Genomic DNA, 16,849 nt, shown 5'->3' on the forward strand with positions numbered 1-16,849 from the left:
GTAGAGTCATTCCCTTTGACTCTTAGAAGATGTACCTTTTAGTCGAGTCATACCCCTTGACTCCTATAAGGAGTAGCTTTTAGTCGAGTCATCCCCGTTGACCCCTAGAAGACGTACCTTTTAGTCGACTCACCCCCTTGATTCCTACAAGGCGTACCTTTTAGTCGAGTCATTTCCCTGCATTCCTATAAGGCGTACCTTTTAGTTGATTCATCCCCCTTGATTCCTATAAGGCGTACCTTTTATTCGAGTCATCCCTCTTGATTCCTAAAAGACGTACCTTTTAGTCGAGTCATCCCCCTTAACCCCAAGAAGACTTACCTTTTAGTCGAGTCATCCCCCTTGATTCCTATAAGGCCTACCTTTTAGTCGAGTCATTTCCCTGGATTCCTATAAGACGTACCTTTTAGTTGAGTCATCTCCCTTTGATCCCTATAAGACATACCTTTTAGTCGAGTCATTCCCCTTAACCCCTAGAAGACGTACCTTTAAGTCGAGTCATTTCCTTTGATTCCTATAAGACGTACCTTTTAGTCGAGTCATTCTCCTTGATTTCTAGAAAATGCAATTTCTAGTCGAGTCATTGCACTTAATCCTTATGAGACGCACTTCCTTGTTAGTTTTCATTTGTCAGGTGACACACTTTTTAATTTAAACTTCTATCTCTAGAAGACGCACTTTCTAGTCAGAATTCCTCACTTTAATTCTTAGAAGACACACTTCCTAGTCTTGGTCATTCAATTTTACTCTCAAGAGATGCATTTTTTGGTCAGAGTCTTGATTCATTATTGCAACATGCAAGTAGGTGTGATCTGACTTTCTCAAAAGTATTCTGATGGTAAACTGGGGCAACAAAAAGTATTTTGGAACTTTAATTTTTTACCAAACAATTTTCTCTTTACAATAATTTTTTTTGGGATAGTTTTCTGTAAAGTTTTGATGTGATTTCAGGAGCCCGCCCGAAGCATAGGGCGAATAAATGGAAAGTCCAGCAGCAAGATGAAGAAATTGAAAATCAAGAAACAAGGTGAAGAAGTTGAAAGTCAAGTAACAAAGTGAAGAAAATTAAAGTCAACAGATCGAAAATAGCAAGTCAGGAGCCCGCCTAGAGAACAGGGTGATGAAATTGAAAACCAAGTAACAAGTTGAATAAATTTCAAATCAGGAGTCCGCCTGAAGAATAGGGTGATGAAACTCAAGTCAAGAGTCCAACAGAAGCTGTGTAGACAGGATTTTGTAAATTCATTTATGTTTATAACTTGTAATTTTCATTTTTGATGTAATAACAGAGCCGGGGACTGGAACCTCGATAGGACCTCACTCGACTCTCCAACTCGGCATAGTCCATATCCTTCCAATCCTTTGAGATAACTGTCACTCGATTCCCTCATAACTTGGGTAGGTAGGATGTCCTAAGTCAAGACCTGGATTCCCTCCTTCCTCGTGCTCCATGCTTTTGAATAAAGGTCAGGATAAGATTCTGTCTCGTTGTCTACTGCTTTGTATAAAAACACCATGTGTTTACATCCAAAGGGGGCATGATGTAGACATGTAATTTTGTCCTTTCCCAAAAATATTTTAATCATTTCTTTTAATTTTATTCACCTTACCATACTTTTATTTAATTGATAATTTCTCCCCCCCAAAAAAAGAATTGAAAATAATTAAATACATAGCATCTTTGCCACCGCACTATGCCACCTCAACACCCCACTTTTCATTTTTTATTAGATACATGCAAAAGGCACACGCCCTACTCATTTTTCCACACGCCACCCTTATCTTTTCACATGCCACACTAACTTTTTCACATGCCACACACTTATTCCCACAAGCCACCAATTATATGCTTCCACATAGGATAACAAATAAAGAAAAAAAAACAAATAAAAAATATAAAAGGAAAATTCTAAAAGGGGAAAAGGGGAGGCACATTCTTTCATCATCATTTTCTCCACAATAACAACAATCATCAAATCATCTTCCTCACAAGAACAAAAAAACCAAGGGATAGAAAGAGAGAATCGCGCGAGAAAAAAAAATTGAGAGAGAAAAAGGATCTGGACAGTGGGAATCTGGCGTAAGCCATGACGGTGAACAGTAATAGCATGAACAGTAACAACGCGAACAGTAACAGAGTGAACAGTAACGACGTGAACAGTGTCGGTGAAAAGTGACGATGAACGGGTCATTATTTCACATTGTCGAGTTGGATTGTTGGTGTTAAGGTTTGGCTCAAGGTTTTCGGGAGCGGACGCTCTTTATTCGAATAACATTGAGTTTAAAAGTTTCAAATTGAGGTCCAATTCTACTCTCTTTCTCTTTTTATTTCATTGTTTATTATATTTGGTGTTGGATTGAATATTGCGTGTGATTTGGACATTGTTGGTGATGAATGCGTGTTTATTTTGACTCGTGGTTGGTTTGCTTGATTATGGTTTGGTGAAATGGTATCTCGTTTGAGAATTAAAATTGGTTGTTTGGGGATGGAATTGAGAAATTGATAAAAAGTTGAATTTAGATTAACTTTGGTTTATTGTTGTTTTGTTTAATTCATAATGAGCATGAATATTGTTGGAATGTGATAGAATTATAATATGTTGAAATGGATAGGCAAATGTCGATTTGGGTAGACAAATCTTAGGAGTGATGTGTTTATTAAATGTTTTGAATGTTTAATGTGCGTGTGAATGTTTGGTTTCTATTTTATCGTGTTTAATTCAAATGTATTTATTTAACCGGTGAATGCCCCGAGACACAATGTATTTATTCACTGGGGAATATCCCGACGTACTATGTTGGTGGAAGACGTTTGTGAGGAAGGCCCGAGGCATAGGGGTAAAGCACGAGAGCGTAGTTAGTATTAGTGTAGGTTAGATAGGATTTATTTTTACATTTTTCTATTTTGGACTTTATAAATTGGCCAGGACACTGTACTTTTGATTCATTTTTTGTTTTGTTTTGTTTGTTTGTTTAATTGTTGTACGTATTTTGTGTGGTTTGTACATTCGTAGTGTCAAAATTAGTCGATACGCTCCACCAAGCTACTGTGGTCGAACCACGGGATCGAGGGGTGTCTAACACCTTCCCCTTGGTCAACAGAATTTCTTAGCCGGAATCTCTATTCGCAAACCAGTTTAAAGAGTCAAATGGTTTTGAAAAGGATTTTCCAATTGTGACTTGGCACACCAAATTATGCCAAGTGGCGACTCTAAGTTTTGAACGTAAAAGATCCTTTTCAAAATAAATTATCTTCATTTTGTCACTTTAATAATGAAAACCCTTTCGAAACTTAAAATCAAATCTTTTGGAGTAAAAAAAAGGGGTGTGACAATTTCTTTCATGAATTAGAAGAGTAGAGTATACAATGAATTTATACAAAGAAAGGGGTCATAATTTTTCTAATTACTAGACTTTCTAATTGCTAACCTAGTAACCTGATAGATCCCTTATTTATTCTAAAGGATCTCTGATTAAAGGGGAGATCCCTGATTTTGTACAAACAACTTTGCTGGAAAAAAAAACTGAATATTCAGAACTTAGAAAGAGAAAAAAATGAGACTCTGATATCAAGTTGAATAAAGAGAGATTCAAAACATTAAAGATAAAGGGATCGTGATTTCTTTCACTAATTAGAACAGTAGAGTGTGTATTTCTTTATACAAAAAAAAATAGTTCTAGTTGTCTTCTAATTACTAGTCTAGTAACAAAGGATATCTCTGATTGACAATTAAAGGATATATAATTAATGGTGAGATCTCTGATTTTTGCGATGCTAAATAAGCTACGGACTAAATAAGATACATATTTTATGAATCTAAATAAGCAACGGTTAATAACTTTCATCTCATATAATTTCGTCCCGAGCTTTCATCGTTGGCCTTGGCATGAAACCACTATCTAAGCATATATTTTCAGCCTGAACTTGTGTTCTTATCCTCTTTGAATGCATAATAAAATAGCTTTCTCCTTATATATTTCACTAATAAAATAAAACATAAATTCATGAATAATTTACTATAAATATTAACCGTCAACTAAATATTGCATTAGTTATATCAAGGTTATTTTTTTCTTATACATCCAACCAAGCATGGTGCAATAAGTAGTTATGCATAGATCATTTTTTTTCTACCAATCAAACCGTTTAAATTGGATTTGTTATGTTTCAAAAAGATACTTTCTGCGTTTGGTTTTACTTCATTAATAAAAATAATGTTTACATTGTCTTATAATTAATTAAAAGAAAAGATAATTAATGCTAAGGGTAAAATAGGAAAAAAGAAATTATTTTTTTGATATGTCAAAAATGACAATGAAAGTAGAAACACAATTAGGAAATTAGTGACAAGTAAAAGTGAACAGATGATGTATTAAATATTCATTCTCGTTTTACAAAACGAGAATGAATATATATATATATATATATATATATATATAGTCAACTTTTGTTCGAATTCAATACAACTTTGTGTAATCCTATGCTAGTTTATAGCCTGTAGCTGTCTTTCTGATTTTCATGTAATTACTCAAGATGGCATTTCTATTTTGTGGGTGTTGGTTTTTTCCTGGGTTGACTCGTATTTAAAGTTTAAAATATTATCATGTGATCAATGTTTTCTTTTCTCCGATCGATTATTTTCTTACACAATTCCTCCTTTCTTCAAGTCAAATGTCTATCATCTCAACCTTTCTTATAATTGGTTACCTTCTCTTTGTTTTGACGTTGTGCATTAATCTCTTTTTCTCCTATATCCAAAATACTCTCTTATGAAGTTTGCAGTGTTCACTGTTAAGGTATAGAATTAAAAAAAAAAAAAATGTTTTCTTTCATGAAGATTCAAAGGCTCCATATGCCTACGAGCATGTTAAATATATATATATATATATATGTGTGTGTGTGTGTGTGTGTTGTGATGGCATCTCACGCTACAATTTGCGTTGTGTCTTGAATTGTGTTAATAAAGGATGGTTACTGCCTCTATTTCAGGCATCTTTTTGTGCTAACGAATGTCTTTGAGATCATGCTTTAGGTGTTGATCAATTCTTTGTTGCGATTGAGTGCCATTAGATGTATAATGCGTGATTTCTCTGAGAAAATTTTATGTCAAAATCTTAGTCTAAGTTTAAATATTTTTCAAGAACGAGCCTTTGTTTGGACTAAGAGCTTTCACCAAACTGTTTATTGTCTTTCAATTGGTCTTCTCAAACGAGGGCTCGTCTTATCCCTACGTGCATAAACAACTATTCTAAATTCGTCCTAAGGTGTCATATGCTTTGCCTTTATGTTTTTTGGATCTGTTTTGCCATTTTCGAAAACAATGTCCTAACTGACTAGTTAAGGTCTTTGTCATGTTGTTCTTTAGTTAGTTATTTAGTTAATCATGTATTAGCTATCTTTATATTTCGTTCCTTCTTTGTTTAATCGTATACCAACCTTTGTTAATTTGCCTGCTTAGTTGATTATTTAAGATCCGTACGTTGCCCTTTTTAGTTAAACCCACATTAGTTTCCTTTTAATTTTTTCCTCTCTTTGATTGATCATGTGTTAGTAGGCTTCCTTCACTTATTTTACTTTCTTCCCCCCTTCTTCCTTTGCTTGATTATATGCTAATATGTTTTATTTTCCCTCCTTTGCATGGAAATCATTTGAGTCCTGGACTCTTCCCTTTGTACATATTCATCATAGGCCACTGAGGCGTACTATGTGTATTGAGTCAAGCCCGAAAGAGAATCCATCGCATGGCATATAGACGGAAGGAGTCAAAAGAAGGAAAATGGGTTAAAATCCTATCTTGGAAGCGGAAAAGGAGACTTGAAAGTCTCATTTTTTTATTTACTTATTCATTGTTGCCTTCATTTGTCTATTTTATCCATTCAGTTTATTTCTTTATTCATTCATTCGGGCCACAAAACCAAAATTGTATTTAATACAAGTGGAGAAAGATTTGAGCCAAATGCTCAAAAACTAGATTAGGACAGGTGAAATAGGTCGAAAACCCAACTAGATTAGGACAGGGTCGACGGTTTGGGCTTGAAAGCCTAAATCACTACTTCTCCCCTTTCCCCTTTCCCCTTTTCCTTTTTGCTTACTTGTTTTACGTGTGTTTTGCGAACCTAGTAAAATCCTTAGTCAAGTTGCTAAAAAACTGGTTTTGCATAAACACCCAAATATCTCTAAAATTGCTTTCTTATTAAATAAACTTCTTTCAAAGTTAGTCAAAAGATGTTTTCAAACAATCCGTATAACCGCAAGTTAGCGGACGTTTTAGGTGCCTAACACCTTCCGAAAACGTTAATAGGAACCGCTTACTTAGAATCTCTAACTTAAACGATTTTCCTGTTTTGAATCGTCTAAGTATTTTATAAAGGTTTCTAAATTCCTTTTCAAAATTAAGTGGCGACTCTCAAAAAGTCAAAATTTCCGCAAAACAGCAGAGGCAACTGAGCGATATTCTGCTTCAGTCGATGATCTAGCTACACTCCGTTGTTTCTTTGAGCTCTAAGAGACTAGATTTTTACCAAGATATACAAGAAAGGCACTGGTGGAAGAGCAGTCATCCTTAATACCTGCCCAATCTGCGTCTGAGAAGGCATGAAGATCAAGCGGAGACTTACGATGGCAAAAGAGACCATAGTTCACGGTTCCAACTAAGTAGCGAACAACACGTTTGACTGCAGACCAATGATTTTCAATCGGATGATGGGAGAATTGTGATAGGTTGTTTACAGTATTTGGCATTAACACGACCACATATAGCCATTGTCGTAAACAAGCTAGCACAATTCTCCCATCGTCCGACTGACAATCATTGGTTTGCAGTCAAACGTGTTGTTCGCTACTTAGTTGGAACGGTGAACTATGGTCTCTTTTTCCATCGTAAATCTCCGCAAGATCTTCATGCCTTCTCAGATTTAGATTGTGTAGGCAATAAGGATGACCGCTCTTCCACCAGTGCCTTTCTTGTATATCTTGGTAAAAATCTAGTCTCTTAGAGCTCAGAGAAACAACGGAGTGTAGCTAGATCATCAACTGAAGCAGAATACCGCTCAGTTGCCTCTGCTATTGCTAAAATTCAGTGGATTCAGAACTTACTTTGTGAGATTGTTATTTCATTACCAAGGCAGCCAGTTGTCTACTGCGATAATTTAGGTTCCACATATCTCGCTGCCAATCCAGTGTTTCATACGTGGATGAAGCATCTCAAGATTGATTATCATTTTGTTCGCACTATGGTTCAAAATGGCCATCTTTGTGTTTCTCATATTTCTGGAAAAGATCAACTTGCGGATGTACTTACAAAAGATCTCCCTAGTTCTCAATTTGCAAATCTTCGGTGCAAAATTGGCATTTCTGATCAATTGCCATCTTGAGGGGGCGAATAAGGAAGGTATCTTATTTTGAAGTGATTTAAATGATTTGATCTCTTGTAATATTCTTGTAATTAAGTTGATAGGATTTTACTACAATTAGCATCTTCTATTTTTGGTAGAATATCGTTTACCTTCTTGTATAAATAGTGGAACAATATGTGAATAATACACATTGAAATTCAACCATCTTCTAAATCTTTCATGTGAGACAGACACGTTATGCATTTAAAGAGGATAAGCACACAAGTTCAGGCTGAAAATATATGCTTAGATAGTGGTTTCATGTCAAGGCCAACGATGAAAGCTCGGGACGGAATCGTATGAGATGGAATTTATTAACCGTAGCTTATTTAGTTTCAAAAAATATGTATCTTATTTAGTCCGTAGCTTATTTAGCATCGCAAAAATCAGAGATCTCCCCATTAATTAGAGATCCTTTAATCATAAATCAGAGATATCCTTTGTTACTAGGCTAGTAATTAGAACTACTTTTTTTTTTGTATAAAGTAAAGTACACTCTATTGCTCCAATTAGTGAAAGAAATCACGATCTCTTTATCTTTAATGTTCTGAATCTCTCTTTATTCAACTTGATATCAAAGTCTCATTTTTTTCTCTTTCTAAGTTCTGAATATTCAGTTTTTTTCCTAGCAAAGTCGTTTGTACAAAATCAGGGATCTCCCCTTTAATCAGAGATCTATTAGGTTACAAGGCTAGTAATTAGAAGACAATTATGACCCCTTTCTTTGTATGAATTCAATGTATACTCTACTGTTCTAATTCGTGAAAGAAATCACGATCCCTTTACATGTAATGTTCTGAATCTCTCTTTATTCAACTTGGTATCAGAGTCTCGTTTTTTTTTCTCTCTGAGTTCCGGATACTCAGTTATTTTCTTTGACAAAGTCGTTTGTACAAAATCAAGGATCTCCCCTTTAATCAGAGATCCTTCAGAAATAAATCATTTCAAATATGATTGTGTACTAACTTTTACTAAAGCTCGAGCAATTTTTCGAAAAGCTTCAAATATGAATGTGTGTTGACTATTTTAGTATATTATCATCATTAGTCCCCCCATGGAATCAGAGAGGTGTTTTTAATAGATTCTTGGTTCAAGCAAAATAAATAGTATATCACAAAGTATGAAAGAAAAGGGAAAATACATCATTTAAGAAGTTAGGTTAAAAATAATGAAAAAAAGTTCAGTAGCAACAATAAATAGCTATAAAGAAGAGTCACAGGAATAGTAGAAACAACAAATAATATAGCTAGCGAAGTAAAGGAAATGCAGATAATAATGACAATATTTTAAAGAAAAATTAGTTAGACAATGCTCGACTAGTTACTAAACTTCTGCCATAGATTCCTCCCTAGAAATTCATTTACGCTTCAAAGCAACAAACAATTGACATGATTTCTCATAATTACATCCATGTCGAAATCTCTTCACTTTTTAGAATAGTCCTTGCACAAGCTTCTTTTGCTATTTCACTTCCAAAGTGATTTATTATAAGTTCTTCTAAAACAGCCCTTAGATTTATCATTAAAGTCTTTGCATCAGCCTCATCTACAAGCTTTGATTTGGGATATGTCAACTCCATTATCTCAATACTAAAACAACCATTTTTCTCCACCACTTTAGTCATATCTTCAGGAGAAGGAAAATACATTGGCAAATTGAATGAGTCAACTAAAGATTCGTCTAACTTTCCCTGTGTCAAAACAGAAATAGAAATCAAGTTCATTTATTACTTGTACATGTTTAGTGTAATAATTTTGTGTTGATGAACACATTTACTTACCTCATTCACCAAATCCATTAGACTAGAACCAAAAAAATTCATGAGACGTGTGTAACTTGCAAATGGTGTAACAAGCACCATCATTCCTCCTTCAACAATCTCCTCAGCTCTTGCATTTAACAACATTTCCATGTCTTTTTCAAATTGAGCAACATAAGCATTCACTACTTCAACATTTGATGTACCTATGTAGTGAATCGAACCCGTATTCCATGCTGGAGATTTTTCATCTAACAACTCTTTAGGAGTCTTAGATAACCAATGTATAGCACAAGAACTATGTGCAAAATGTATCGATCGCGATGGAAATAATCTACCATGGAAAGTTCCTGGAACTCCGAATGCATAGTAGGATCGATCGATAGGGAGTGATTGAAAGAGGGTGTTGAAATCATTTATAACATGATCATTGAAGAATATTTGGAATTCTGGAATGTTATTTGTGGAATTTGTGACTTGTAATAACTCGTCTTTTAGAGATTGTACAACATGTTGCATTGCAATGAAAGTGTTTGGTCCAACTGAACATCCAAAATCTGCAATACGTATTGTATTTGAAGATGATAACATGATTTTGATGTCAAGGTTTTGAATAATTGGATCTCTCACCATTCCCTTTGCACCATCTAACACTTCTCTCTGTATGCAATTATAACATTGATGGATAGATTTTGTTGTTATGGGGATTAAATTAAAGTTCAACTACTTTAGTATGTAACATCCATTACATATCCATTATAATCTCATATGTGTTCTTTAATCTCAATTTTGTTTAGTTTCATACTGAACTATCAAGCGTGTGAGTTTCTTATCTGAACTATAACCAGCTGTATATCAAAACACACACATCAACACTATCAATTCTTTACTCTTCCTACCTAAATATCATCATCATTTAACTAGGAAAAGTGAACAATTGACAATTGATGTTTGTTTAATTTTGATAAACAGTTGATGATAGTTCACCAAATAGTTCAAGTATGAAACTCAAATAAAAGGCAGCCCGGTGCTCTAAAGCTCCCACTATGCGCAGGGTTCAGAGTATATAGTAATGCAAAATGGAGTATATAGCAATGCAAGAAATTAATATATACCGCCAATTGGGAGTTTTTGGAGAAGCTACAAGGACCATCACCACCATTCATGGGGAAAGATGTAGTCATTTTGGATAATAATGCTAATATAATTTTTTGCTTTATAAAAGCAGGAAATTAGCCTAAAACAAAAACTTAATAAAAAGTCTTGGATTTATTTGTTAAACTTTAATACATATGTTATAAATGTATTTACATTATATTGAATATCTATATAGATAAGATCTATCAAAATCTAGTTGATCTATTCTCTCTCTACTCTTCTTCTTTATTCTTAGTTATTTCATAACACGTTATTAGCACGAAACTCTGCTAAGCAAGGTAAGATTATAAATTTAAGAGAAAATGGTCAAAATCCCCCCAACCTTTATCCTAAATCCCAACTACACACGTATACTTTGCTGAGGTCTTATGACCCTCCTGAACTTTTTAAAGTGGAATTATTACCCCCCCTGAACTATTTTAAAGTGGAATTATTACCTCCTCGAAAACTGACAACCTGTCATTTGAGCATGTGGTGTGATGCACGCGTTGCCACGTCATTTTTTCTTTTTTTTTTTTTACTCTAAAAAAATTAATTATTTAACATTATTATTTCCTTTTTTCTTCTCCTTTTCCATTTTCTTCTCCAACCCAATTTCATCTTCTTCGGTCAAAAATAGAATTCTTGGGAAAAGAAATGGCGGATTAATGAGTGTGTAAATGTACCTCACACATACACACGTATGTTCTTCTTCAACCCATTAATGGCAGATAAATGCTCCTCAAAGCTTTTCATCTCTTTTTGCTCAAGATCGTCATTAATGGCGAATTCTTCCCCATTGTGGAAATTCAAAGCTTTGAGCTCGCCATTAACGGCAGATCTTGAGCAAAAATAGAGAAAATTAGAGAAATGGGTTGAATATTATACGTGGGTTGTGTTGGAAATTATATATGGCACTGTGGAAATTCAAAGCTTTGAATTCGCCATTAATGGCGATCTTGAGCAAAGAGACAGAAAATCGAAGTTCTTGAATTTTTGCAAGTCTTTTGAATCGGAGTTCCTCATATTCCTCATTCAAGAATTCATTAATCGGAGAAATCTTATTGTTTCCTTAGTTCAAGTGTTTCTTGGTTTCGGTAATAACATTTTTTAAATTATCAAAAAACACCATTAATGAGAATTTGGAGATGAGAAAGATGAAGAACTCCATTTAATGAGTTCTTAAATTTTTGTTTTGAAAAAGAGAAGAAGAAGAAGAAGAAGAAGAAGACATGATGTGGCAATTATAATTCATTAAGAAAAAGTAATAATTAAAATATTTATTATATTATTAAAAATAATAACGTTACAATCAAAAAATAAAGAATTTTAAGTGAAATGGACTCAACTGACGCGCTCATGGGCGGTGTAGTCACGTCCGTTAATACGTCAGCAGCTTGGGGGGGGGGGGGGGGTAATAAATTCGGTAAAAATAAGTTTAGGGTGGTAATGGGTCACCTTTAAAGGTTGAGTGTGTAATTGAGATTTCGACTAAAGGTTAGGGGGCGGGGGGGGGGGGGGGTAATAGACCATTTTCTCTAAATTTAAAGGGAATTTAAAGATTAGTAATTCCTTATGTTATCTGTCTTTTGATACTACTAATATAATAATTGTTGGATTTGAGGAAAAATAATTGGTTTGAAACTATTTATGTTTAAAATTTATTCCTCAAAAACAATATTATCAAAATGGATGATAATATTTTGAGATGATAATATATATATATATATATATATATATATATATATTATAAATATTCATTCTCGTTTTACAAGTTGACTATATATATGTATATGTAGACACGTAATTTTGTTCTTTCCCGAAAATATTTTAATCATTTTTATTTTATTTTTATTTTTTTAATTTTTATTTTTATTTTTATTTTTATTTTATTCACCTTACCATACTTTTGTTTAATTGATAATTTATCCTAAAATAAAAGAATTGAAAATAATTAAATACGTAGCATCTTTATCACCTCACTATGCCACCTCAACATCTCACTTTCCATTTTTCATTGGATACATGCAACAGGCACACGCCCTACTCATTTTTCCACACGCCACCCTCATCTTTTCACATGCCACACTAACTTTTCCACATGTCACACACTTATTCTCATAAGCCACTAATTATATGCTTCCACATATAAGCCACCAATTATATGCTTCCACATAGGATACTAAATAAAGAAAAAGAAAAACCAAATAAAAAATATAAAAGGAAAATTCTAAAAGGAAAAAAGGGGAGACTCATTCTTTCATCATCATCTTCTTCACAATAACAACAATCACCAAATCATCTTCCTCACAAGAAGAACAAAAAAAATCGAGGGAGATGAGAGAATCTTGCGAGAGAGAAAAAAATAGAGAGAGAAATAGTATCGTGAACAGTGACATGAACAGTGCCGTAAACAGTAGAGTGTCCTTTTGTCGTTTATGGTCAAACCTTTTCTATCTTTTATTTCAACTAAATAGAGTATCCTTTTTTCCTTTGTGTTTAAATATATGTTATTTGTTTGTTTTCTTTACATAGTACATTTCATGTTGGCTTTAGTGATATGACATGCTGGCGGAATTCTTTGCTAGATCTTAAAATTCAATTTGAGCATGAACTTTGAATCAGAGGGCCAAGGTTAGAAAAAGCATGTGAGAAATAGGTAGCGTGTTAAGACATTTGGTGACCATGTTGAAACCTTCTTTCAAAATTAAGGCAATTGTTTTGAGAATCACCAGAATAACTTGGTCATCAATTGTAAGGCATGCCTCAATTAGGTCAAACAGTGGATGCGTGATCCTATATCAAGAGGAACAGAAAGAAAATCATCTCCACAAAATCACGAGTCATTCAATATAAGAAATGTACAACAAAAGTGGAGTTGTATACTAGAAAAGCGCAAAAGAAGTAGTGACGCACAGACTCAGTCAAAGTTAATGTTGTAAAAGATGTCGTATATGCTCTTCATCTACAAATTTCAAATTACATGTTATGTACTTGCATTTTCAAAGATTGATATGACGAAGGCATTTCATTCTGTTATCCAAACATTGTGTCATCCTTTGTTTATCCCATTTGAGACTTGTTTTATTTTCTTTCATACACCTCTTTTGGAATCAATATAGAGTCAACAAAGCTCAAAAGAAAAGGTATCGAGAAAAATAGTAGAGTCAGAAAAGTTTCAAAAAAGAAAAGAGAAAAAGAAGAGTGTCGAGAAAAATAAAGTCAGAAAAGTCCCAAAGAGAAAAAAAGTCAACAAAAGAAAAAAAAATCAGAATCAAGCAAAAGAACAAGCTGCCAAAACTACGTGTGACCTGATTCTCCTTTTTTGGGGGTGAGATACATAGGCTGCCCTACTCAGGGCTCGGTCTAACCAAATAAAATTTAGTATTACCCAGTCAAAAAAAAACTGGGGCATGAGTTGATCCTCATTGTTTGAGTCGATTCCAAAAGTTGTAAGTCCCACCCCACTTCAAGTGTCGTTTGGTCCCCATGCCATCTTTCTTTCTAACCCTATCCAAAAGCCAAGTTATAACCTAAGAAAGACCTTCAGATCAATCTTTGAGAATGCTCAGGCTAAGCATGCAATGGATGTGGATAACGCATTTTGGGAACTACTTGTCTCCCTCAGGATAAGGAATCAGGAGAGAAATGAAAATGAGAGAGTCTTATTGGTGAAGACCCTCACGGGAACTGTAAGACGACGGTGAGTTGAGATAAATAAAAATGAGAGAGTCGTATCGGTGAAAACCCTCACGGGCACTGTAAGATGACTGTGAGTTGAAAAAAATGAAAATAAGAATCTTATTAGTAAAAAACCATCTCGGATACTATAAGGCAATGATCAGGTGATAAAAGGAAATGAGAGAGGCTTGTTGGCAAAAACCCTTCAAGGCGCCACTAGCCGAATGAGGTCTCCGAATACAATTAGCCCAAGAAAGCAACTCACTTTCAGGGTCATTAACTCAATAACAATTTGTGAGAGTTTTGGATGGAAAGATCAGGCAGTTTAATCCTATATGCATGTCATAATCATTAGAGTTGACTGTCATTTTCAGATAAACTTTTCTTTTATCTTTTTCAATGGGGACATTCATTATCATTTCTTTCTTTTCTATAGTTATATTTTTATTTTTCTTGAGTCAGTTATCCAAATAAAATTATTTTCATTTTTCTCTTGTCTTTGAGTCAAGTCTATGTCAAAACAAGTGAGAAAAGATTTCAAAACTGGCTACCAGCTTCTTCAATTGTACAAAGTAAGGCAGAAAGGCCAACGCATGAAAGAGACATGATTGTGACCCAAAATGAGGCAAGAAGAAAGTTTTGTCAACAAATAAGTCTGGGAACTCATGAAATACCAAGGTTCTAAGGGGTCTATCTGAGAAGCATGGCAAAGTAGAGATGTTGTGTTTGTCTTAGTCACTCTTAATAATCTGAGTTTGGTCAATGAAATAACAAGTCAATGATACAGGCTAATGGTTGGAAGCAATATTAAATGTGATGACGACAAGAGCATTTGCCATGAAAGTCAAAACCACAAACCAGCCACCATGTTTTTAAACTCACAACCTTTATTTGCATAAAACAGGAACACATGTTACCTTCAAATCAATGATTTCAAAGCCTAAAGATCAAGGCCCGTAATTTCTCACTTTTACAAATGCATAAAGAAATATTGCTGCAAAGGTTTGATAATTAAATCATGGTAAAAATTCATCATCTTATATCTCTCGGAGACACACTTTCTTGTCTAGGGATTTCAGTTTTCATTTGCAGGATGATACACTTCTTAAATTGAACCTTCACTTCTAGAAGATGTACCTTTTAGTCGAGTCATTCCCTTTGATTCCTATAAGACATACCTTTTAGTCGAGTCATCTCCTTTGATACCTATAAGACGTACCTTTTAGTCGAGTCATACCCCTTGACTCCTATAAGGAGTAGCTTTTAGTCGAGTCATTCCCTTTGACCCCTAAAAGACGTACCTTTTAGTCGAGTCATTCCCTTTGATTCCTATAAGACGTACCTTTTTAGTTGAGTCATCTCCTTTGATTTCTATAAGACGTACCTTTTAGTCGAGTCATTCCCTTTGATTCCTATAAGACGTATCTTTTAGTCGAGTCATTCCCTTTGACCCCTAGAAGACGTACCTTTTAGTCGAGTCATTCCCTTTGATTCCTATAAGTCATACCTTTTAGTCGAGTCATTTCCTTTGATTCCTATAAGATGTACCTTTTAGTCGAATCATTCTCTTTGATTCCTATAAGACGTACTTTTAGTTGAGTCATTCCCTTTGATTCCTATAAGACGTACCTTTTAGTCGAGTCATTCCCTTTGGCCCCTAGAAGACGTACCTTTTAGTCGAGTCATTCTCTTTGATTCGTATAAGACGTACCTTTTAGTCGAGTCATATCCTTTGATTCCTATAAGACATACCTTTTAGTTGAGTCATTCTTGTTGATTCCTATAAGACGTACCTTTTAGTCGAGTCATCTCCCTTGATTCCTAGTAAGACTTACCTTTTAGTCGAGTCATCATCCTTGATTCCTATAAGACGTACCTTTTAGTCGAGTCGTTCTCCTTGACCCCTAGAAGACGTACCTTTTAGTCGAGTCAATTCCTTTGATTCCTATTAGACGCACCTTATAGTCGAGTCATTCTCCTTGATTTCTATAATGATGTGACTTTCGCAAAAGTCCTTTGATGATAAACTGGGGAAAATTTAATTCTTGTGTTGGAACTTCACTTTCCTGGCATATGAAATCTCTTTATAATAATCTTTGTTTGGGATAATTTTCTTTCTAGTTTTGATGTGATTTAAGGAGCCCGCCCGTAGCACAGGGCGAATAAATGGAAAATCAAGATGCAAGGTGAAGAAATTGAAAGTCAAGCAACAAGGTGAAGAAGTTGAAAGTCAAGTAACAAAGTGAAGAAAATAAAAGTCAACAGATTGAAAATAGCAAGTCAGGAGCCTGCCTGGAGAACAGGGTGATGAAATTGAAAACCAAGCAACAAGTTGAAGAAATTTCAAATCAGGAGCCCGCCTGAAGAATAGGGTGATGAAACTCAAGTCAAGAATCCAACAGAAGCTGCGTAGATAGGATTTTGTAATTTCCTTTATGTTTTTAACTTGTAATTTTTATTTTTGATGTAATAATAGAGCCGCGGACCGGAACCTCGATGGGACCTCACTCGACTCTCCAACTCGGCATAGTCCATTTCTTTCCAATCCTTTGAGATAACTGTCACTCGATTCCCTCATAACTTGGGTAGGTAGGATGTCCTAAGTCAAGACCTGGTGTCCCTCCTTCCTCGTGCTCCGTGCTTTTGAATAAAGGTCAGAACAAAATTCTATCTCGTTGTTTACTGCTTTATATGAAAACACCATGTGTTTACATCCAAAGAGGGCATGATGTAGACACGTAATTTTATCATTTCTCGAAAATATTTTAATCATTTTTATTTTATTTTTAGTTTTTTAATTTCTATTTTTATTTTATTTTTATTTTTATTTTTATTTTTATTTTTATTTTTATTTTTATTTTTATTTTTATTTTTATT

The 16,849-nt window shown here is 34.4% G+C and overlaps 1 protein-coding gene across 1 annotated transcript; it reads right to left on the reverse strand.

Annotated features, from left to right (window-relative positions):
* Positions 1-8,797: 8,797 nt before the first annotated feature.
* On the reverse strand, positions 8,798-10,338 carry LOC107856658 (loganic acid O-methyltransferase-like). Its single transcript, XM_047394306.1, has 3 exons — positions 10,270-10,338; positions 9,176-9,814; positions 8,798-9,085 (listed from the first exon to the last, which is right to left on the reverse strand). Exons 1-3 carry the CDS (start codon positions 10,336-10,338, stop codon positions 8,798-8,800), a joined length of 996 nt encoding a protein of 331 aa, XP_047250262.1.
* Positions 10,339-16,849: the final 6,511 nt, after the last annotated feature.

Source organism: Capsicum annuum, chromosome 8, assembly GCF_002878395.1.
Source record: "Capsicum annuum cultivar UCD-10X-F1 chromosome 8, UCD10Xv1.1, whole genome shotgun sequence".
Taxonomy (NCBI): domain Eukaryota; kingdom Viridiplantae; phylum Streptophyta; class Magnoliopsida; order Solanales; family Solanaceae; genus Capsicum; species Capsicum annuum.

Excerpts from the sequence above, each read along its gene's own strand:
- LOC107856658 (XM_047394306.1), bottom strand. The coding sequence starts at position 10,338 with ATGACTACATCTTTCCCCATGAATGGTGGTGATGGTCCTTGTAGCTTC. Across the intron at positions 9,815-10,269 it reads CCAAAAACTCCCAATTGGCG|AGAGAAGTGTTAGATGGTGC; the intron begins GTATATATTAAT and ends AATTGCATACAG. Across the intron at positions 9,086-9,175 it reads TAATGGATTTGGTGAATGAG|GGAAAGTTAGACGAATCTTT; the intron begins GTAAGTAAATGT and ends GTTTTGACACAG.